At 65.2% G+C, this 21,646-nt stretch overlaps 1 protein-coding gene across 5 annotated transcripts; it reads right to left on the reverse strand.

Moving 5' to 3' along the window:
- Positions 1 to 2,289: 2,289 nt before the first annotated feature.
- On the reverse strand, positions 2,290 to 21,278 carry CDC42BPG (CDC42 binding protein kinase gamma). Of its 5 annotated transcripts, none has more exons than XM_036029702.1 (37): positions 20,942 to 21,278; positions 18,222 to 18,313; positions 18,054 to 18,137; positions 17,588 to 17,683; positions 17,149 to 17,297; positions 16,491 to 16,584; positions 16,039 to 16,239; positions 15,656 to 15,904; positions 15,176 to 15,255; positions 14,181 to 14,278; positions 14,005 to 14,085; positions 13,607 to 13,713; positions 13,324 to 13,503; positions 12,928 to 13,020; positions 12,662 to 12,783; positions 12,504 to 12,573; positions 12,187 to 12,293; positions 11,978 to 12,092; positions 11,598 to 11,746; positions 11,421 to 11,509; positions 11,051 to 11,103; positions 10,871 to 10,966; positions 10,720 to 10,779; positions 10,362 to 10,467; positions 9,935 to 10,068; positions 9,716 to 9,855; positions 9,537 to 9,618; positions 8,361 to 8,577; positions 7,528 to 7,623; positions 6,796 to 7,395; positions 5,581 to 5,678; positions 5,164 to 5,248; positions 4,921 to 5,041; positions 4,656 to 4,773; positions 4,351 to 4,468; positions 4,160 to 4,245; positions 2,290 to 2,863 (listed from the first exon to the last, which is right to left on the reverse strand). In XM_036029702.1, the coding sequence occupies exons 1-37, from the start codon at positions 21,099 to 21,101 to the stop codon at positions 2,804 to 2,806; spliced, it is 4,686 nt and encodes a 1,561-aa protein (XP_035885595.1). In that variant the 5' UTR covers positions 21,102 to 21,278; the 3' UTR covers positions 2,290 to 2,803. The 5 variants fall into 5 exon arrangements, with proteins under 5 accessions (XP_035885595.1, XP_035885597.1, XP_035885593.1 ...); XM_036029704.1 differs by having other exon boundaries at positions 7,528 to 7,590; positions 10,871 to 10,969; positions 20,942 to 21,277; XM_036029700.1 differs by having other exon boundaries at positions 10,871 to 10,969; positions 20,942 to 21,277.
- Positions 21,279 to 21,646: the final 368 nt, after the last annotated feature.

Raw genomic sequence — 21,646 nt, forward strand, 5'->3', positions numbered from 1 at the left:
CCCTCCCCCAACCCCCTTATAAAAGATCTGGCTGGGAAAGAAAGAGGAAGATGGTTTGTTAGGGTATGAACCCGCCATCTTCTCGGGTCGCCGGCCATCTGAATAAAGCGCCTATAAAAGATTCAATCGCTATCATTGCTTATTGGATTTGGTAGCGACAGGCAGCCCGAACGCCGGTGTCTTTTCTGGTTACAGTAGGAGGTCACGTGCTTTGTATATAGAGGTGCAGGTAGAGACGGAGGTGAAACAGGGGCGGCACCAAGTTAGCAACTGGTGAGTCTAGGTGAACAGTAGCACAGGGAGCTCATGTTCTTTCTGCAGGTTTGAGGTTTGTTAACATAAAATGTTGGGAGAAAATTAATTCTTTTTTTTTTAATTTTTAAAGATTTTATTATTTATTTCTAGAGAGAGGGGAAGGAAGGGAGAAAGAGAGGGAGAGAAACATCAATGTGTGGTTGCCTCTCGTGCACCCCCAACTGGGGACCTGGCCTGCAACCCAGGCATGTGCCCTGACGGGGAACTGCACTGGCGACCCTTTAGTTCACAGGCTGGCGCTCAATCCACTGAGCCACACCAGCCAGGGCAGAAAATTCTTCTTACAAAATGTGACAATCTTTTGGCCGAATTATCTCTGGGCGCTAGGCAAGCGGCCACGCTCCAGTTTGGAGAGGATGATCAGATGCCTTCATCTGTGGGAGGCCTCAGGTCCCTCGGGCCCCTGCTTTGGGCTTCTGCCTCTCGAGAAGCAGAACAAACACACTTCTTAAGTGGGTCAAAGACGCTTCACACTCCTTGTCTCGCCAAATCCCACCAGAACCACCCATGAGATGGGTTTTATGACCCCCACTTACCAAAGGGGAAATGGAGGCTCAGGGAGGGCAGGTGATGTGCCTGTGACCGCACAGCTAGACCAGAGTCCAGGCTGTCTGACCCCCAGGCTTGGGCCCCTAACCGGGCCCTGGAACTCCATGGGAACCCCCCAACCACAAGGGACACTCAGGCCCTCCGCACGTCTCCTAGCTGGAGAGCCTGCATGAGCCAGGGGCACAGCCATCAGTCCCCAAGGCCTGCCAGGGTCCCAGGGCACTCGGCCTCCCCTCCCCCCTCATCCAGCTCTGCTCCGCCCTCATCCCGCCCAGTCACGATGCAAGTGAGACCACGCCCAGCCCCATCGCCCCCTTCTCTGGGCAGCCTCACCTGGAGGGGGTCGGACCAGGAAGGTCACTCCAGGTCCGTGTCCACCCTTCCCCACCCAGCTCAGGGGGCCTAAGGCTACTTCTAGGACCCGCTGTGAAACTGAGCTCTAGGGCCCCTGGCCACTGCCTGGGTCTGGACAGAAGATGGGGGTGAGGTAGTGAGTCAGAAGGAGGAGCTTATTTCTCGGGGCCCTCAGGTCACACAACTGCTCCTTCCTGCCTGGCGCCTAAGGGCTGGGAAGGGGGGGCACTGCCACTCCTGGGGGGTCCCCTTCATGCCGCCCCCTTTGGAAAACCATCCCTTTGTTATGAAACTCTCTTCATTGACGCCCACTTGAACGTGTCCCTGATTCCTGAAAATGTGAAGACAACTTGACCCCTAACTTTCCTCGATAACTCTTGTTCCTCCCTCCATTTCTGACCACGCCCCCCCCCCCCCATTGTTGGAACCCCAGGAGGACAGATCCAGGCGGGGAGGCCGGCAGAGAATGAAGTTGTCTTTATTGGTTCCTTACTGCCTCACAGAGCGTCAGGGCTGACCCCTCCCGGGAACAGGGCATTTGAGGAGATAAATACTTATTTCGCCCCCCACTCATTGGCGGGGGCAGGTTTAATAAAAATAGTAATATAATAACAATAATAATGACTATGATCAATAATAAAATGTCCCACATGTCCCGTAATACACAGTCGGTCGAAGCTTTGAGAAAAAGGACCCCCCCTCGGAGGGAGGGCCGAAGCGTGCCTGGAGACCCTCAGTGGGCCTGCTGGGCGCCCGTCTCCCACCACGTAGCCCCTATAAATACCCTCCCCACCCACCCCGGTCAGGAAAGACCCCAGCCTCTGGACGGACGAGAGGACACTGTGGGCCGCCGTGCGGAGCCCCTCCCCACCCAGGACCGGGAGGTGTCCCCTCCTGGGTCCCCTCTCCCTCCTCTCTTCTCCATCACTCCTGCTTCACCCCTTTCTCCTTCTCCAAATGCTTTTCCCTCCTTCCATCACTATCACCTCCCACTACCACCTCCGCCTCCCCTCCACTTCCTCACTCCTCACCTGCCGCTCACCCCCTTCACCTACATCCCCTTCCTTCACCTACATCCTTCCCCCTGCTTCTCCAGCTTCCTTTCCTCGAGACCAGAGCCCGGCCCCGAGCAGAGCCTGGGATATGCCCCACCGTGGCCTCGCTGGGGGCCAGACGCACACAGCCCAGACCTGAGACCGCTCCCAGGGACCCAGCCTCCTCTGCCCCTCACCCCGACTCTTGCTTGTAAGCCTCCCAAGGCCTGGCGCAAAAAAACGAGAGTTTTGGCACAATCATCAGTGCACACGGGGACAGAAGGGGCCCCCGGGGCAGAGGGCGGACCATTCTATTCCCAGTGGCGAGTGCAGGTCGGGCTGGGAGCAGAGGATAAAGGCGGGGTGAGGGCTGGGAGTCAGGCTCCCCGGGTGCTGGGGACCCACACCGGCCTCCCAGCCTCTATCCAGCGCGGGCTCTCCCTGAGTCCGAATTCCCACGCGTCCCGGACCAGCCGGAGCATGGCATTCCTCGAGGTCTTTGCTCCCTCACATCTCAGTCCTGGGATGTGGGTGGGCCCTGCCCGAGGGTGTCAAGGGGAGCTCTCCGATTCCTCGGGGGCCAGGGGGAGGCTCCGGGGCCGCTCCGAGACCTGGATGGAAGAGAGAAGGAAGTCCGGGGTGGAGAGAGGAGAGCAGGACTCCGTCCCCGCTGGGCCAGGGTCTCCAGGGGCCTTTCTGGGAGCCGTCACCTGCTGCAGAGGCCCTTGGAGGAGGCCGGGTGCGAGGTGGGGGCGGGCCTGCGTGAGAAAAACCTGGGGAGCTCACACTAAATCCCGGAGCCCCAGTTCAAGTTCCTGTGTTCATTCACTCCCTTCTTCATGCGGTCAGCGAACACGCTTTACTTCGGGAGAAGACAAACCTGACCCCCACCATCGAAGAGCCTGCAGCTGAGGGAGGAGGACTGGCAATGGGACAGAAACCAAAGCACAGCAGAAGTGACAAGAAGTGGGTGGGGGGAGAGCACAGTGGGAGGAGGGACTAGGCAGCCAGGTGGTCTCTGGCGATGCTGGCGCAGGTCTTTGAGGGTGACCTGGGCACTAACTGGGTAGAGGACAGGAAAGGGCATTCAAAGCAGGGGGGCAGCAGGGGCAAGAGCTTGAAGATGTGAAAGAACATGGTGCCCTGGCTGATGTGGTTCAGTGGGTTGGACGCCATCCTGCAAACCAAAAGGTCGCCGGTTCGATTCCCAGTAAGGACCATGCCTGGGTTGCAAGACAGGTCCCCAGTTGGGGATGTGCCAAGGGCAATCAATTGATGTTCCTCTCCCTCTCTTTCTCCCTCCCTTCCCCTCTTTCTAAAATACAATAAATAAATAAAATCTTTAAAAGAAAAAGAGGAGAGAGAGAGAAAGAACGAACACAGCAAGCCCCAGAGCTCTGAGTGGCCCAGTGTGGCTGGGGGCGGGGGTGGGGCGGCTGGGAGTTGGAGACCAGGCTGGAGGATGAGTAGGAACCTTCGCATTTCCTCTTAGATCCTCCCCTGCAGTCCCCAGCCAGGGCGAATCGCTCCTTCCGGTGGGCTGAGCCTCTGTTAACTAGGAATCCCAAGAGGTCTCCCCTCTGTGGCTCTGTCCACAATGTGCCAAGCACCGCACTGAGGTGTCATCACCTCATACGAGTCTCACAATGACAACCGCACTTCACAGGCGAGACCAGCTCAGAGAGGGCAGGCCCCTTGCCCAGGGCCACAGCGCTGGGCCAGTCGGAGCCAAGACTCCCGCCTCCACTGTGGGGTGAGACAGGTAAGAGCAGCATCTCTTAGGATTCAGGGAAGGGCAGGGCTAAGCTAGCTCTCCGGCCTCGGGTCCCAGTGAAAGGCCTAATACAGGCCGGAACCGACCGTTCTTAGAGTGGGGGAGGGAGAAGCTCCCCCCTCTCGCTGCTCACCTGTACCAGGGAAGGTGCAGGGCTCGGGGATCCCTGGGGACAGGACACGGACTCACTGGACAGAGATGTCCAAGGCTTTCTCTTCACTGTTCCAGAAGCGGGATGAGGGGACAAAAATCCAAGGTCAGATTCAAGAGGTCCAAAGAGGGTGGAAACTTGGGGGAGCGGGGAGGCTGTGGGGCTGTCCTTACTGGCGTCCGCGTTCCCATCGCTGCCCGTGGAGGCTGGGCGCCGCGAGGCCTCGGAGAAGCTGTGGGGCCGCTGTGGGACGGAGCTGCGGGCACCTCGGCCCTTCGCTTCAGGAGCCTGCTGGGACACAGTGCGGGGGGGTCGGGACTCAGCAGCACCACAGAGCACGACAAGTGAACCGCAGCCACCCACCAGCTTGGACGTGCTGCCCACACGGTGAGCCGAAGGCGGCAAGCGCACCGGAGGAGAAGCCGGTGACTGGCTCAGCCTCACCGAGGAGGTTTGTGATTGGTGCCAGAGGACTCACCGGGGACAGGTCCCTGGTTCTGGGCTTCCCGTCCGTGGGGCCCACGTGCACCAGGTGGTTGAAGTTGGTGGGCGGTGAGATGAGCTTGGAGCGCATAAAAGGGTCCTTCAGCATCTCCCTGGCGGCAGAGAAGGTGTAGGCAGGAGGGCTGCGAAGGTGGTGTCTCCCCCGCCCCTCTCCCAGAGCTGACTCTCTGCCCCCCTGGGGGCGGGCCCGCGCCTCGCCCCGCCCCCAAGAGCGGGAGGCCCCGCCCCCGCGGGCGCACCTGCGCTGCTGCTGCCGCTGCTCCTCCGACACGCGGAAAAAGAAGCGGCGCTTGCTCTTGGTGCGGAACAGCTGGCGCCGGCTGTTGTCGGTGAGGTCGGGAATGTTGAACTCGTCCTTCTCTGTAGGAGACGCAGAGAGCTGGGCAGCGCTCCCAAGTCCCCGGTCAGCTGGTGCTCAGGGTCACACGCCCGCGGGCGGCAGAGGCGAACGCACACATGTGTACTCACGCACACCCCCTCACCTGCCAGACGGTTCCTGAGGTAGGTCAGCCGGACCTTCTCGGTGCCGAAAAGGAACAGGGAGCCCTCCAGGTTCAGGGGCCGCACCTGAGCAGCAGGCACAGGGGTCACCCATGCTACCCTGGCTCACCCCAGTCCAGCCCCCGGGGCCTGGGCAGGCCCTCCCCCCTTCTTCTTCTTCTTCTTTTTTTTTAATGTTTGTTTTTCTAGTATTATTTTTAGAGCAGAGAGGGAGAGAGAGAAACAGGGAAACAACGACTGGTTGCCTCTCCTACTGGCTGCCTCTTGTACATGCCCCAGCAGGGGGACCAAACCCACAGCGTGGGTATGTGCCTCGACCTGGAATCGAACCCGCAACCTTTCGGTCCAGGGGGTGACGCTCCAACCTCCTGAGCCACACCAGCCAGGGCAGCCCTCACCTTCTTGAGCGGCACGGTTTGCACCCATTCCGCTTTCCTCACGTCAAACACATCGATGGAGTTCTCACTGAACACCGTCAGGTAGGGGACGGCGTAGCCTGCGGGGTAGAAGCTGCGTGTGCTGCGTGGCCCGGGGCAGGTCCTGCGCCGTCTCCCCCTCCTCCTCCTCGTCACCGCGGGCACACCCTGCGCCCCGCCGTGGCGTGGCGACTCTCTGCCCCGCCAGAAGTCCTTCTTCTGAAGCCTGTCCGGGCGGCCCCACCCAGCCTCCACAACGAGTCAGAGATAGCGATCTTGGAGTGCCACTCCGCGCCGCGCCGAGCATAGTTCTAACCACTTTGAGTGTTTCTCCTCCTTTCATTCTCAGACAACCCCGAGCTCACAGATGAGGGCCCAGAGACCTCAGAGCTAAGTAATGGGCAGGTCACCCGGCGACAACAAGTGAGAGCTGGGAACTGGGCCCAGGCTGTCTGCACATCCCCACCCCACCCCCGCCCCCCACCTACATGCTGGAGGTCTGTGCTACGCCCAGCCCGCTGGCCCCACCCCAGAAGGGCCACTGCTCACGCAAGGAGCTCTGTCCCTCTTTCAGCCGGTACCCCATCACTCCGGTTCCCTGCCAGTGTGCCGGACGCCCCACCCCCACCTCCCCCCGCCCCCCTCATTCGTTCATCCATTCTTGGGTGTGAAGGAGAAACCAGCCCCAGCCGGTGAGGGGGCCGCAGTGCACCAAAGCAGTCATTCCAGAGGAGGCGCTGAGAGCCTGGGCAGAGGTCTGAACGGAAACGTGGGGGGCACAAAGGGGCAAAGGACTCATGATGGGGAGGGCGGGGGAGGGGCATGCAAGCAACGACAGTGACAGTGACGGTGGTGGTGGTGGTGGTGGTGGTGGTGGTGGTGGTGGTGGTGGTGGTCATGGACAGAGGGCCCGCCAGCCCCAGTTCTGAGCAGACGCAGGGGCTGGGGCTCGGATGAGAGTTGCCCAGGTCCGAGAAGGAGCGCAGCTCAGGCAGGGGGAGCGTGTGGGTGGAGGCGCGGAAGAGGAAGGTCCCCTGCAAGCCACCGAGGTCGGAGCGGGGCACGGTCGTGCAAGAGGGTGCACGCTGGCTCCCGATGCCAAGCTCTGGAGTTTGGGCAAGACCCTGTCTTCCTCTGACGTGCGGGACACAGGTCGGGTGCCTGGCCCCACCCAGCCTGGCCCTCCACTGGCCTTACCCCAGCCCGTGGGCAGTGCTGGCCACAGCAGCTCGTGGATGCGGGACTTGCGGCCGGCGCTGTCCACGTAGACCCCAGCAGTGGTGAAGAGGAGCAGGAACTCGCTGAGGCTGAGCTCCACGGCGCCCATCGCCTCGCCCAGGCCCCCTCTCGACGGCGGCAGCTCCTCGGGCATCAGACCACCCCCCAACGCCAAGGGCGCAGCCTCATTGAGCAGCGGGTAGAGGGAGAAGGCCCCGGCGGCGCCCACGCACAGCCGGTCCCCCAGCAGCTCCAGGCTCTGCACGGGTGCTGCCGCCTGCAGCTCACGGATGCGGTGCTGCCAGGGCCCCGGGCCCGGGCCCAGCTGGTAGCAGAGCACTTGGCGCTTGACGGCTATACAGAGCACGGGGGTGCGGGCCTGCAGGATGCGTCCGGCCACCAGCGCCTGGCAGCCCCGAGACTCGGGGATCTTGGCGCCCGTCACCTCGTTGCTCTCCAGCTCGGCCAGGGGGAAGAGGCGCACGCTGGGGCCGCGGCCGCACAGCACGATCAGAAGGCCCGCCGTGGGGCTCACGGCCAGCCGCTGCACCCGCCGGCACTCGCCCACCTGGAAGATCTCTGCAGAGTTGGCGAGGGAGAGTGTGGCCATCAGGAAGGCGAGAAACAAGCCGGTGCCCACCCTCCCGTCCCCCCGCCGGGGTCTGAGCCCCGCCCGCACCGGCCTGGGCCCCGGACGCATGCACGCACCACCGTTGCTGTGCAGGTGGATCACAAACAGCCCCTCCTCAGTGCCCAGAGCCAGCCGGTCCTGGTCTGGTAACGGGAAGGAGTCAGGGGTCAGAGGGCCTGTCCGGAGGCGGAGACTGGGTAGTCCCCCTGCCCTTGACGAGCCTCAGTCTCTCCCTCTGTGTCACTGAACCCTCCTGCGGGGTGAGTGTTCCGCTCACCACAAGCCTTGCTGGATAAATGGCCCCGCGCGCCCAACCCCTGCCTGACACAGAGGGCCTGGCCGATCGTGGCAGTCTCTTCCGTGGCCCCCACCCTGAGTGAGTGCGGGGAGGGGTCCCCACTTGCTAGGGCAGGGGCTGGCTCAGGGCCTGGGCTGCCAGGGGAAGGCGTGGAAGTCTGCTGGCGCCTCTCCCCCGGCTGTCCGTCACGGAGGCCCCAGGCTCCTTGCTGAGCACAGCAGCCCCTGGGAGACGGTGTGAGGCTCAAGTGCATCCAGGCTCCCCCCAGGTCACCCAGCGGCTGGTGAGAGAGCTAGGAACAAAACCCTTGTCTGTTTCTTAGAGCCTTCGCCCTGTTCCATCACCTGAATTCTCTCAGAAAAACCAGAAATGTCGAGCTGCAGAAGCCAGGCCGCTGCCGCCCAGCCTGGGCTCTGCACACGGCTGTGCCCAGGGGACAGTCAGGGGAGCCACGTGCAAGGCAGAGTCCATAGCTCATGGCTGCAGGGACCGGATGGTGACAGCAGTGTGACTGGGCCCCTCGTGACTGGGGCTGGGCCAGCACTGTCCCTGCAGGCCCTGACTCCTCCCCCCAGCCTGCCCCGCCCCCACGGCAGTGCCCCCAGCCAGGCTCACCGACGATGGCGGCACAGAGCGTGTGGGGCAGCAGCGGCAGCGCGTTGTCGTAGGCCTCCTTGAGCGTGTACACGGGCCGGAGCCTCGGCCGAGCGTCCAGCAGCAGCCGCCGCAGCTCGCCCAGCACCTGCAGCCAGCGCTCCCGCTCGCCCTCGCTCTCCGCCAGCAGCAGCACGGTGCACGTGGCAGGCGGCACCGTCAGCTGGGAGGCTGTCACCTGCGGCGAGACACCCAGGCTGGAGGCCCACAGGCCGAGGGCCGGCTGTCGTTCCCCCCTGCTCTCTCTGCAGCAGCTGGTGCTCACGAACCCGGATGTGCACTCGCTGGGCACAGAGCTAGGCGCGCTCTCAGAGCCGGTGTGAGATAGACGGGTGGTCAGACTGGCATGCAGACAGCCACAGAATGACGGTGGGGGAGCTTGGGGCATGATGGGGACACAGAGCAGGGCCCCAACCCAGGCTGAGCAGGCAGGACGGCCCCCCAGGGGAAGAAGCTGGAGTTTCTGCTGGAGGCAGGGTGGCAGAACGAGTGGAGAACCCAGAAATGGTGGAGGTGGGGGAGGGGCAGGTAGAGGGGACAGGTGTGAAGGGGCCCACGAGCTCAGGACACTTGCGAAAGTGGTCAGAGCAGAGAGAGACTCCAGGGAGAGGCGGGAAGGCCTGCAAGGTCAGAAACGGGGCCTCCCCTTGCTGGCGTAGCTCAGTGGATTGAGCACGGGCTGCGAACCAAAGCGTCGCAGGTTTGATTCCCAGTCAGGGTACATTCCTGGGTTGCAGGCCATGATCCCCAGCAACTGCACATTGATGTTTCTCTCTCTCTCTCTCTCTCTCTCTTTCTCCCTCCCTTCCCTCTCTAAAAATAAACAAATAAAATCTTAAAAGAAAAAAGAAGAAATAGGGCCTCGAGGCCACCATTGGGAGCACACTGAGGGAGACAGGGAGCCACAGAAGAGTCCTAAATGAGGCAGGGCAGCCAGCTTCATGCAGGGAAGACTGTGTGCCCCCTGGGGCGGAGCGTGGGTGCACACACTGGAATGGAGGCTAGTGTAGCCGTCCATGTTGGGGGGGGTGGTGAAGGTGTCAGCCATGGGGATGGAGGAAAGTCGCTGCACGAGGGTCGGGTCGGCATGACCGTGGACGGGGGGGTGGTCTGACCCACCCTGCCCTCTGTGCTTACCCTAAAGATGCGTGGCAGGTCCTTGGACTGGGCGTGGATGACATCAGAAGCCAGGACAGGGGTGGCTGAGAACTGGGGGTCCCTGGGAGGTCCATGGAACGGGTCAGGGGTGGCACTGCCCTCGGCTGCACCCCACCCCTCCACCTGTCCCTTGCCCCATGCCGCTGCCTGGCACCCACCTCAGATCCAGTGCCTGCAGGAGGGCCCCGCTGGCCGGGCTGAGCCGAGGGTCCGGAGCGTCGAACAGCAGCAGGCGCGAGTCGCTGAGGGCAGCGAACACCCGCTGCCAGCCCCGCCGGACGCCCGAGGGCCGTGGCACCTGGGGAAGGCAGCCGTGGGAGGGCCCGCCAGGCCGCAGCCCCCACCCCCGCCCATCACCCCCCCAGGCCCCAGCTCACCGACAGGAAGCCCTCATAGGCAGTGCCTGTGCCGGTTTCGGGGTGCACTCCCAGGGCCGCACAGAGGAGGTCAGAGGGCACAGGGCAGGGGGGCGCCTGAGGGGCACAAGTTGAGTGACAGAAGTACCCGCAGGCTGTGGGGAAGGCAGGAGATGGCAGGCAGCTGGCGTCAGGTGGGTGGGGACAGCCCGGAATCAGGACTCTTGGGTGTTCCCAGCCCCAGCTTCCCTCAGGCCGTGGTGGCACCTGAGCTGTCACCGCCTCCCCGCCGGGTGAGGAGAAAAACAAAAACAGCAGTGGGAAACTTGGCCTGTGCCGGGAGGCCGCCTGGGTGTGTCGGGAGCAGGGCTGCTTCCGCTCCCTCCCCCCAGGGGCTGCAGCCGGTGCCCGGGGGGGGTGGGGGCGCGGGCAGGACGAGGGGTCTCACCGTCACAGCCCAGGCCCTGGCGGCCCAGGCCCAGCATCAGCGAGGTGCAGCGCAGACACTTGGTGGGGGATGGGAAGCTCCGGGGGCGCAGCACATGTGACCCGGGCTAGGGAGGACAACACAGCCTTTACAGGTGCCCGACCCCAGCCTCCCAGGGCCCTGAGTGGCAGACGGGACCAGGGAATGAGCCCCAGCGAATCAGCGGCGGCAGCACGTCGTAACCTTGCCGTCACCACCGCCACCCCCAGCGTGGTCTGCTGGCCACGACAACGCACAAAGAGGGACCGAGAGGATCCTGGGAAACCCAGCAGAAGGGCTGGGTGCCCCCGCCCCCCGCCCCCCCCAGCTAGGCACCGACCTTGGCAGGAGGACTTTCTGCAGGGGCCGCGGTAGCAGCAGGTGGCCTGGGGGACACAGCCTGCGGGAGGGCGGGTGAACAGGTGAGAAGCGCGTGGGCAGAGGCCCCCCCCACCCCCCCGCCCGACTGCAGGTTTCCCACCGGTCCTTACGCCCATGCGCAGGCTGCGTCGGCCCTCCGGCCTCAGCTCCGGCTCCACTCCGGGTCTCGGCGCCTCTCCTGAGATGCCAGGGTCCTTGGCAGAGTCCTTCTGGGGTTTAGGAGCAAAGTCAAGGTCCCTGTGCCTCTCGCCAGGACCACTTCCCAGCCAGCCCCTCCACCAGGTTCTTACCTCTGAGCCCCGGAAGGACAGGAAGGGGATCAGGGAGTTTGAAGGCTTGGTGTCTGAAAACAGAGGGTGTGGGTCACTGGGGCTGGCGTCCCTTGCCGAGCCCTGACACTTACTTACTCCTAAGGAACCAGGGGCCAGCGGGGGCCTCAGTTGCCACCTCAGTAAAATGGGACCATGGCTGTAGCCTGTGGCAGTGGGACCCAGCATACAGCAGGTGCCCAGTGAGTGCTAGCTAACGGGTGGTGGGGTAAGTGGCAGCCTGGAACAAACTTGTCTCCACAGCCCTGCAAGGCTGTGTGGGAGCCTCTCTGTCACTGCGAGTCAGGAGTAGGGGACCTGCCCCGGGACAGGCATGCACACGGCCACTCACCTCCGGGCCCGCGGGTCCGCAGCTCCTCCCGGAGTGCAGCCAGCTCCTGCTGCAGGCCACGGTTCTGCTTCTCCGCCTCCTGCAGACGGCTGGGGGGAGCCGGGGCAGAGCTCACCACAGGCCTCTGTGTGGGCCCCGGGTCCCGGGCCCCCTCCACCACGCCAGCCCTGGCCTCACCTCTCGGCCTGCAGCTGGGCCTCCTGCACCTGCGTCAGCCGCTCCTGCAGGCCCTGCTTGGCCCGGATCTCGGCCTCCAAGGCCAACTGCAGCTCCAGCCGGGCCGAGGCCTCCATCTTCTGCAGCCGCCTCGCCTTCCACTGGTGGTCCTGGCGGCCGGGGGCACCATGTAAGACGCCTCCTGGGACTGGCTGCCTCAGAGGCCCCTTCCCACCGGAGCACGCCACTGCCCGGGCCACCCAGCCAGGCTCAACGCCCCGGCTTTGCCACTGACGTGCTGTGGGCTTAAGCAAGTCACTGCTCCTCCATGAGCCGTGTCCTCGCCTTCAGAATGGGGCTACTGGCACCACCCCCCACAATGGGGCATCTCTGGGGCTCACCAGCGGCTGCGCGGGCGGTGTCTGGGTGCCCACGTTCTTCAGGGACTCCAGCTCCTCGGCCATCTTGGAGGCCAGGGCCTGCAGGTAGCCTCTTGAGACCTTCTCATCATTTACCCTGATTGGAAAGGGGGCTCGGGGTCAGGGACTGGGCCCTAGGCTCTGCCTGGGCCCGGCCCCCAGCCCCAGCCCCCCCACCCACCAGCACCCACCAGCTGAGGATGTCTGCAATCTGGGCCTCCCAGTTGCCCTCCGTCTCCCGCCGCTCGCCCTCCAGGCGCTGCCTGCTCTGCTGCTCCCGCTCCAGCTCTTCCGCCAGCTGGGGGCCAGGCGGGAGGTGGAGTCAGTCCCCAGGGGCCCGGGCAGCCCTGAGCCCCGCCTGTGTCCACCCGTGCTCACCAGCCACAGCTTGCCCGCCTGCTGTGGGCACTGCCCGAGGGAGACGGCCGGCCCGTCCCCCTGCTACGTTTGTTCCTCGCTCTGTCCCACTGCCCAGCCGCCTATCCTGCCCTCTGTCTACCCGGCTCACCCGCTCCTGCTCCCGGCTCAGCCGCCGGTTCTCTTCCTGCAGCCGGCAGAGGGCCTCCTTTCCACTGGGCCTGGGGAGGAGGGCATGACTCAGTGACCCCCAACTTGGGCCCCGGCCCCTGCCCCTTCTCTGGCCCCCACCCCCGCCCCCCAGCTCACCCGGGGCCACGGGCCTGCTCCAGCTGCGTGCGCAGGGCGGCCAGCTCCTTCCTCAGCTGTGCCTCCTGAGGCCCGTCCTCGGGCAGCCCCGTGCCGTTGGTCTCAGAGGCAGTGTGGACGGTCTTGAGGACGGGGAGAGGGGGCGGGGCAGGGGCATGAGAAGCCACAGCCCCCCCCCCACCCCCGGGACACGGGCCTGGACCTGAGGGCCCTGGGTGGGGAAGGCTGAGGGCAGTGGCGCTGGGCAGGGGGTGAGACCGCACTACCTTGACCCGGGCGGACGCCTTCCCGAGGCTTCGCTCCCGCTGTCTCTGAAGCCGCGCCACCTCCCGGTTCAGGGCGGCCACCTGGGCCTGCAGCTGTGATGGGGTGCAGAGACAGCCGGTGCTGGCCACGTGCACCCCAGCCCTCTCCCTGGCCATGCTGCACACTCTTGGGCTCTGCCAGCGGCAGCAGGAATGGAGGTGATGAACCCCTGGCCCCCCACCCTAACCATCATCCCCTTGCTTAGGCCTTTGCCAGCCACCGGGGGGTGGGGGGGCGCCAGAAGGGCACATGGCACCCCCAGCACCTCACACCAAGCTCTCTGGGCTTCCCCCAGCCATGCCAGGGATCACGGGGGCGGGGCCCTACTGCTGTGCCCACCTACCCCCACCACTCACCTCCCTCCGGGCGGCCTGGGCTTCCTCCAGCTGGGAGCCCAGGGCCTGGGTCTGGCTGGCCGCAGCCGCCTCTCTGTCCTGGGCCTCCTGCAGCCTCTGGAGCAGCTCCTCCTGCCGCCCCTGGGCGCTGCACAGCTCCTTCTCCCGCGCCCGCAGCCCTGCCCGAGCTTCAGCCAGCTCCTGGGGCATCGGGGCGGGGGTGGGGAGGACAAAGCCTGGAGTCAGGGCCAAGGTCGCTCACCATCGAGCCCCGGGCCATTCACCCACCTCACCAGGCCCTCACCTGGAGAAGCTGGTCTCTCTCCTGCCGTAGGTCACTGTCCCGGCCTAGGCTACCAGCAGGGGGCCCGTCCGTCTGGCACAAGGGGGCCTTGCTGTCCCTCAGCGTCTCTGCCAGGAATTGTCAGTGAGACCTGCACTTACGGGCCGCCCCCTGCCTGGCCGGGCCCTCCACCTGCAGTGTCTCGTGGAAGCCCCACCGCAGACCGGGCGGCGGGTCTCCTCGGCCCACTTTCTATACGCAGGCTCAGGGGGTGCAAGGTAATTTGCTGAGCTCCTGCAGCACGCACAGAGCAGGGCAGGGCTGGGCCCCAGGCTGGGCTTGGGTGTGCCGGGAAAGCAGGCCAGCCTCCAGGGTGAGGGCAGGGGCAGAGATGGGGAGGGGAGGGGTGGGCAGGGTACCTGACAGCCTGTCCTGCAGGGTCTGAACCTCCTTCCGCAGCTGCTCCCGCTCCTGATGGTCCGGGGCAATGTGCAGGGCCTCTGCCGTGGGGAGGAGAGCCCACGGGTGAGTAGCCTGCCCGGCGGTGGCGGCCCCGGTCAGACCCACTCGCCCTGGCCTGGCCGGGTCCCCGTACCTTGGAGCTCCCGGCTCAGCTCCGTCTTCTCCTGCTCCAGACAGCGGAGCTTCCGCTCCAGGGCAGCCAGCGGCTCGGGGCTGCTCTCAGGGCCCGGACTGTGGAGAGGGGGGCGACACAGGTTGGTGGAGACCGCCCCCCCCGCCCCAGAGCAGCCTCCATTCTCCAGTCGTTCACTCACCCAAGGGACACCTGCAGTGTGCCAGGCCCGCGCCCACCCCCGGGCTCTGTGCCGGGAAGAGGACAAACCAGACCAGCTGCTGCCCTCGGGAGGCCCCAGGATGGCACCACGGGCAGCAGCCTGGGGCAGCGGCTCCAGGGTCCCCCAGGTCCCGGTTCAAGCCTCAGTCCTGGCCCTGAGAAGCCATGTGACCAGGAACGGCCATCGGATACAGCCGAGCCTCAGTCTCCTCATGGGAAAATGGACGTGACAACAGGGTTTCTTCTGAGGACTGTCAAGAGGACTTGGTGATATGGGTCCTGCCAGCCCCACCCCTGGCACACAGTAGGCGCTCCATGAGCGGGGCACACAGTAGGCGCTCCTAAGCATGGGTCAGATGTCTATGCTGACACCGGGCAGTGCCCGTTCTCCTGAGACCTCACTGTGGTTTCAGGCTGGCCCCACACGTGGAACCGGGTCATCCCGCCCATTTCACGGAGGCACGAGGTGAGGCTCCGAGGCAGAAGGGGCCCTTCCAATGCTAGGCCTCTGGCTCCAGGTCCACCACATTCCTAGCCTGCCGCGGAGGCGACCGTGCGGGCCGAGTGCTGGGGCAGGACACGGGGGAGGGGCACGGGCACGGCATCACTGCGACCCCCAGGACATGGGGACTCTTCCCAGGAGGGCTCAGAGCATGCTGCCTCAGCACCCGTCACGTGCAGGCACCCGGCGGGACGTTCAACCGCTTTCCCAGGGTCACAACACACTACGTCCCAGTGCCCTCCAGGCCGGGCAGCCCCCAGCCTCCCAGCAGGCGTGTGAGGTCCAGACTCACCGGCCTGAGGTGTAGGTGAAGCCCACAAACGGTAGGTGGTGGCCCGAGAAGGTCCCGTGGGAGGGTGGTGGCAGGGTCCCCTGCAGGAGGAGGGCAGAGAGTCAGAGTCAACGGGCACGGCTCCAGGCTGAGGCTGGAGCCCCAGGAGACACCCTGGGACTGGGCGTGCCAGCCTCTTGCCGCCTGGGCTGGAACGAGGCCCCCGCCTAAGTGGAGCACACTTCCCAAGGATCCTTGAGGTCAGGGCCTCCCAAGCACTGCTGCCTCGTGCGACTGCTGCTTAATACAATGGCACAGGTCAGAGGACCTTCGCCGGGCATGACCCACCTCAGGGCAGGTGACCCATACCTCCCAAGAGCCTCTGGGGTCCGAAGGCCTCCCCCGCCAGCCCAGCAACTGCTCTGGAAAACTTTTAGGGAGTTTCCCGCAGCCGGGAAGGGTCAAGACAGCTCTCCAGCTGCGGGGGGCCCCCGCACGCACCGGGTGGTTGAGGGTGTCGTCGTCCACGTCGAAGTTGGAGGTGTCCATAGGCCCTCGAAGCTCAGGGATGTAGGGGGCGGTGCTGGTCGCCAGCCGCTCCCAGTCTACCCCTTCGAAGAAGGGGTGGTTCCGGAAGTCGTCCAGCCCCCCGCGGCCCAGGCGCTCCTCCTGGCGGCACAGCAGCTGGCGGATCAGGTCCTGGGCGCTGGCCGGCACGTCGGGCACGTCCGAGGGGAACTGCAGGTGGTCCTGCGGGCCCGAGAGAGGGGTGGTGGGTGGGTATCCAGGATCCCACAGGCCCACCTACGGGCGTCACCAACCTCGTGGGCTCGGGAGTCCCGCTGCCCTCCCGGAACCCCGGGGTTCAAGGTCATGAACCAGACCTCGTGGTTCATGATCTTGCCGTAGGTTTCCACCAGGGACTCGGCGTAGAAGGGCGTCTCCCCAAAGAGCAGCTCGTAGGCGCAGACCCCCAGCGACCACCAGTCGCACTGCGGGCCGTAGTGGCCCTTGCCCTCCTCCATGGCCTGCAGGATCTCGGGGGAGATGTAGTCGGGAGTCCCCACTGCCACCGACGAATCCACCTGTGGGGGGTGGCGTCGAGGGGCCGTGAGGCCAGCCTTGGGCTTGGCTGGGTCTGCTGGCCCCTCGCCATGGGTCTGGGCCTGGTGCGCCCACTCCTCAGGGGTTGGCTGGCTGGGTGCTCCCCACCCCAGGGCCTGGGCCCAGTCCTTCCTTCCCCTGGAAGCCTGATGCCCCCTGCGCCAAGCCTGGTACCTCCCAGCCCCGGGAGCACTCCGGCCCCCTCACCCCCACTCTGGGGCGAGGGCCTTACCATGCCGTTGTTGTTGAGACGCAGGCAGGAGCCAAAGTCCGCCAGGCGGATGTGCCCGTTCGTGTCCAGCAGGACATTGTCCGGCTTGACATCCCTGGGGGAGGCAGGGAGAGTGGGCGGCCTGACCCGTGTGTGTGTGTGTGTGTGTGTGTGTGTGGACGGGGAGTGTGGCACGCGCACAGCTCAGCATGAGGATGCGCACACATGGTCCACGCGTGCATGCATGCACATGGGATGGGTGGAGGCTGGCGGCCAGGCCTCCGAGCTCCCAGGAGAGAAGAAGTGGGTCAGATTGGAAAGGGGCCCATGAGGACGACCCTCGGAGGCAGCAGAGTGTGTGGGGCGGGGGGTGGAGGGACACAGGAGTCAGACTGCCCCCGGGCAAACCACAGCTTGGCCACCTGGCAGCTGAGGCTGAGTCACCTCGAGCCAGGCTGGTGCTCGCTGGCGCTACGCCCTGACTTCCCCGTCTGTAAAACGGAACAATGGCAGCCCCCACCACTTAAGGTTCTCGGTGTGAGTATTCAAAGGCATCGTGCAGGTGAAGCGCCCAGCACAGCACAGGGCGTGGCACGTGGGGAGCACTCAGCCCACGCCAGCTGTCCCCAGAGCTGTCGGCAGGGGCTGGGCAGGGCTTCGGGAGCTTGGTGGGCCCCACCTGTGCACGTAACCCAGCTGGTGCAGAGAGTGGATGGCCAGCACCATCTCCGCCAGGTAGAACTGGGCCAGCTCGGGCGGGAGGCGGTCCTCAAAGCGGCTCAGCAGAGTGAGGAGGTCCCCACCGGCGTAGTAGTCCATCACCAGGTACTGCATGGTGGCAGGTGGGACAAGAATCAGATGGAAAAGGGGGCCACCTGCCGCAGGGCCCCACCTCCCAGTGGTCCCGTGGGGCTCTGGGAGGCCTCGCTGCATCTCCCAGCCAGAGCTCAGGTGGAAGGTCCCAGCCCTGGAGCTGTTTGGGGCGGGGGGTACACCTGTTGGTCCCAGGAGGGGGCAGCCTCTCTCTCTCTCTAACTTGGACCCAGTGCCTCTGGCCCCCAAAGGCCTTCTTCTTTGTCCCCGGTCAACCCCCTTCCGACCTTGCCAAGAGCCCTCACCAGGTACTCCTCGTCCTGGAAGGCGTAGTGCAGAGCGGTCACCCAACGGCCGTCCCCCTTGACCAGGACGTCCCGCTCCTCCCGGAAGCAGGCTGTCTGTAGCAGGTTTGGGGGGCAGGGTGGGGTCAGAGCCCAGGGAAGCCCCAAGCCCCCTTGGGGGACGGAGCAAAACTCAGAAAGTCTGAGAGTTGAGATCGAGGTCGCTGGTGTGAGCCCACACCTGTGCTTTGCGGCGCTGGGCCTCCGTGTCATTGTAAGGAGGGTGGGAACGACTTGGTTGCCTCTAAGAAAGGCTTGCAGTAAGGAAGGGACGGGGGTGGGTGGCCCGTGGGGGTGGGTCCTCCGCTGCTCAGCAGCCGTGCCCGCCCCCCCCCGGAAGGCCTCGCATCTCAGTGGCAGCATGCGCCCCCTCCCCAACACACACACATCTGGAGGGCGCTCAAGTCCCCCCGGACCCCAGACCGACCTCGGCCCTCTTCAGCATCTCCCATTTGTGCAGCATTTTCATGGCAAAGATCTGCCCGCTGTCCCGCTGCCGCACCACGGCGACCTGAAGCCACAGAGAGCGCCCGGGTGAGCCTGGAGCGGACACGGACGCCCTCCCTCCCCGCACCCAGCCTGGGCCTCCGCTCACCTCCCCGAAGGCTCCTCGGCCGATCACCTTCAAGATCTCAAAGTCGTCCCTCTGCAGCCGCAGCTCTCTCACTTTTGCTACAAAGGGGCTGGCTGAGGGGACACAGAGTAGGGCTCAGGGAACCTGCGGCGGTGGGGCGGGGGCCCAGGTCCCGCTCTCCCCTGTGGAAAGCCGGGAGCTGTCGTTCCCGAGGCCAGGGCAGGAGGACCTCCCCGGGCCAGGGGCTGGAGAGGCACTGCAGCCCACTCAGCCGTGAGCAGGATGCCTGTGAGGTGGGGTCCTGACTGCTGACCACCCCGGATCCACGGCCCTCAGACCCCCCATCCCCAGGCTCCAGGCAGCCTGGACCCCAGGGGCTGACGGAACTACTCGTCCTCCCTGGCTTGGGGGCTGACCCTGGCCAGCCAGGTCACCTTGTGGCAGACAGGGACACCATTCCCACCCCCAGCTCACAGTTCTTGGCCACCAAGCAAGACTGGGCCAGGGCCTGTCTTGGGAAACTGGACAGGCAACATTCCTTGTCCCCAGAGAGGCTTCTCTGCCACTGAGGAGCTGTGGCCTGGTCCCGGGACCCTGTAGGCACAGAGGTGCCTGGCTGGCGGTGAGGCCTGGGGCAGCCCCAGAGGACAGGAGGGACAGTGGTTCTGCAGGGTTGCGGAGGACAGGCCCTGTCTCCCCTGGGGCGGCGGGGGCTGCGGGGCGGGGGGGGGGCGGCCCTCACCGGCAGGCACAGCCAGGTCTGCCCAGGCTCTCACAAGACCCAAAAACAGGGCCAAACACCCGGCCCTGGCGCCCGGCGCTGGCACTGGGAGACGCGAGCACTCAGAATCTCCTCCAGGCCTGACCAGCTCTGCAACTCTGAGCCCTGCCACCCTCCCTGGACTCGGCCTTCAGCTGGCCAGGAGCCTCCTCCTTCCTCACAGTCCCTGAGACGCCCACAAGGGATAGCTCCAGCCTCTCCCAGGCCCTGTCCAGGCCCAGAGGAGGGGCCCGGGGCCTGGACTATTAAGGAGGCAAGAATGGCCAGCAGGGGGTTGGAGTCAGCTGCAGTCTGGCTCCCTGCCTCAGTTTCCCCCTCCAGAAGGTAAACTCCCTGCCAGCTAGGCGGGTCCGTGGGTAGGACAGAGAGCTGCTCCACAGGTTTATCAGGCAGAACCCCCGCAGCAGGGGTGGAAACCTCATTACAAAAATTAATTGTCTCTTTCCCAGGTCCGTGTGTGCAGCTGACAGGGGCAGCCACAGGTCTCCAAGGGGAGCCGAAGCCGGGGCAGCTACCCATCGGCCAGAGAGGGGTCCAGACCCGACACCCACAGCTGGGAGGATCCAGGCCCCCGAGACAGGCTGCCCAGTCCCCTCACCCTGCCCAGGGGATGGGGGCTCTGGGCAAGAACGGGGACAAGTTGGGGCAGAAGCAGAATGAGTCACCGCCCTGCAAGTTACCTCGGGAGATGTCAACAGACAGGCCCCCACACTGGGGTCCCAGGCAGAGGTGCCAGAGGCGGGCAGGGAGGAGCACATGTGTGTGCAAACACACACAAACATGTGGGAGTGGCGTCACAGGGAGTGATGACAACAGAGTGAGACACACACATCAGGTGCTGGAGACCGGGAAGAAGAGCAGGGGGCAGACGAGGCAGGGGCCCTCTTACTGCCCTCCCCCCGCCCCACCAAGGAGAGGGCTGGGGCCCAGGGCCACCTCGCCGGTGTGTCTCCGGCCCCCAGCTGTGCCAGGCTGGGCCTTGTGCCTGCCCCAGCTCAGGAGTGCCTGAGCGCTCACTGCTCACTGGGCGAACACCTGCTTCCCCCCACCCTTCAGGCCAGACCCTCTGCCCTCCCGCCATGGCCTGGCCAGGGGGACCAGGGAACTCTGGGGCTGGCACAGGTGTTCACACTGAATTCAGGGTCACCCCAGGCCAGCCACTCCCAGTGACTCAGACGAGTCAACCAGGAAGGGGTGCAGACCCACATCCAGCCAGGTGTCCCTCCCCGGCCCCGGTGAAAAGCCCTCAGGAGGCCTGGCCGGCAGCTTGCACAAGGGGCTGAAGTTGGCTCCTATGTCCAACCTGGGGTGGCCTCATATGCAGGGAGATGGAAGTGTGTGTGTGTGTGTGTGTGTGTGTGTGTGTGAAGTGTGCACTACCTACAGCTCTGTGAGTAGAAACAGGTGTGTAACAACCAGTGTGGCTGCGGGTAGTCTGCAAGTGTGGGGCTCCCTGGGGCTCCCCACCAGCTGTGTATGGGTATCTCGGTGTGCCTGTGTGGTACGTGGGAGACTGAGAAAGCATGCGTGTCAGTGGGCGACATGCATGGGAGTTTGCGTGCGAGAGTGTGTGTCCTCACAAGTCAAGAGGTATGATGCGTGAGCGGAGAAGTCTGGACATGACTCTGTGTAGGGCATCAGTTGGGTACCTGTGCCTGGTGACTACACCTGGGACCAAGTTTCTCTGGGTCTGTGTGAGATGTGTGTTGTGTACACGTGCCACCTTCTGTGAGTGGAAAGCAGTGTGTGTGTGCCTCTGAGTGAGGGTAAGGTGACTGAAAGGGCCGCGGGGCCCAATGCGTGTCAGGGCCACTTCTGGGGGTCTGCGGATAGCAGGTGGGGGAATCTGTGGGCGTGCGGCTGTGGATGGAGTGTCTGTGGGCGTGGAGCGGGAGAGAGAGGGTCCTGACGCGGTGTCCGTCGGCCTGCCCCGCCACCGCGTCCCACCTGAGTCACTCACCCCAGCTCAGGAACTGCGCCACGCTGCGCTCTCGCCGCAGGGGGGCGCTGCTGAGCTCGTGGTGCAGCCCCAGCAGCAGATCCAAGAGGCCGTCGAGTCCCGGGCCGCCGCCGGCCTCGCCCCGCACCAGCTGCTCCAGCGCACGCAGCCGCCGCTCCATGGCTGCGGCCGAAGCTCTGCGCCCGGACTAGAGCCGGGCCATCCGCATACCTGCCCGTCGGTCCGTCAGTCTGTCGGTCCTCGGATCCTTCGCGCGTCCTCCCCCCACCCTCCCGCCCTCCCCGCTGTCACCTTCCTCCGCGGCAGCTTGCGCGCCCTCACCTGGGCGCCCCGCCCCGCCCTCCGCCCCGCCCTCCGACGAACGGGCAGGTGCGCGCTGGCCAATGGGAGACACGACAGTAGGTGAAGGTGGGAGGGCGGAGGCGCGGGGAGGCGGGGCCCACTCGCGGCCAGGAAGTGAAGGGGCGGGACCGAGCAGCACTAACTCTTGGGAGGGGCGGGGAAGGCGGGGGTCCGCAGGGGTCCGGGAAGGCCTCCTGCATCCCGGCGCGGCCCCAGAACCAGCCTTACTCGGGCCCTCGCCGGCCCCTAACCTAGGTGGGGGATGCTCGGGGTACTGCAACTTCCCTCGCCCGCCGGGGCAGCGGCCACTTCTCCCTCAGCTGAGGGAGAGGGGCTGGGGACGTCCGCGGCCCCGGAGCCGGC

This window comes from Phyllostomus discolor, chromosome 6, assembly GCF_004126475.2.
Source record: "Phyllostomus discolor isolate MPI-MPIP mPhyDis1 chromosome 6, mPhyDis1.pri.v3, whole genome shotgun sequence".
NCBI lineage: Eukaryota > Metazoa > Chordata > Mammalia > Chiroptera > Phyllostomidae > Phyllostomus > Phyllostomus discolor.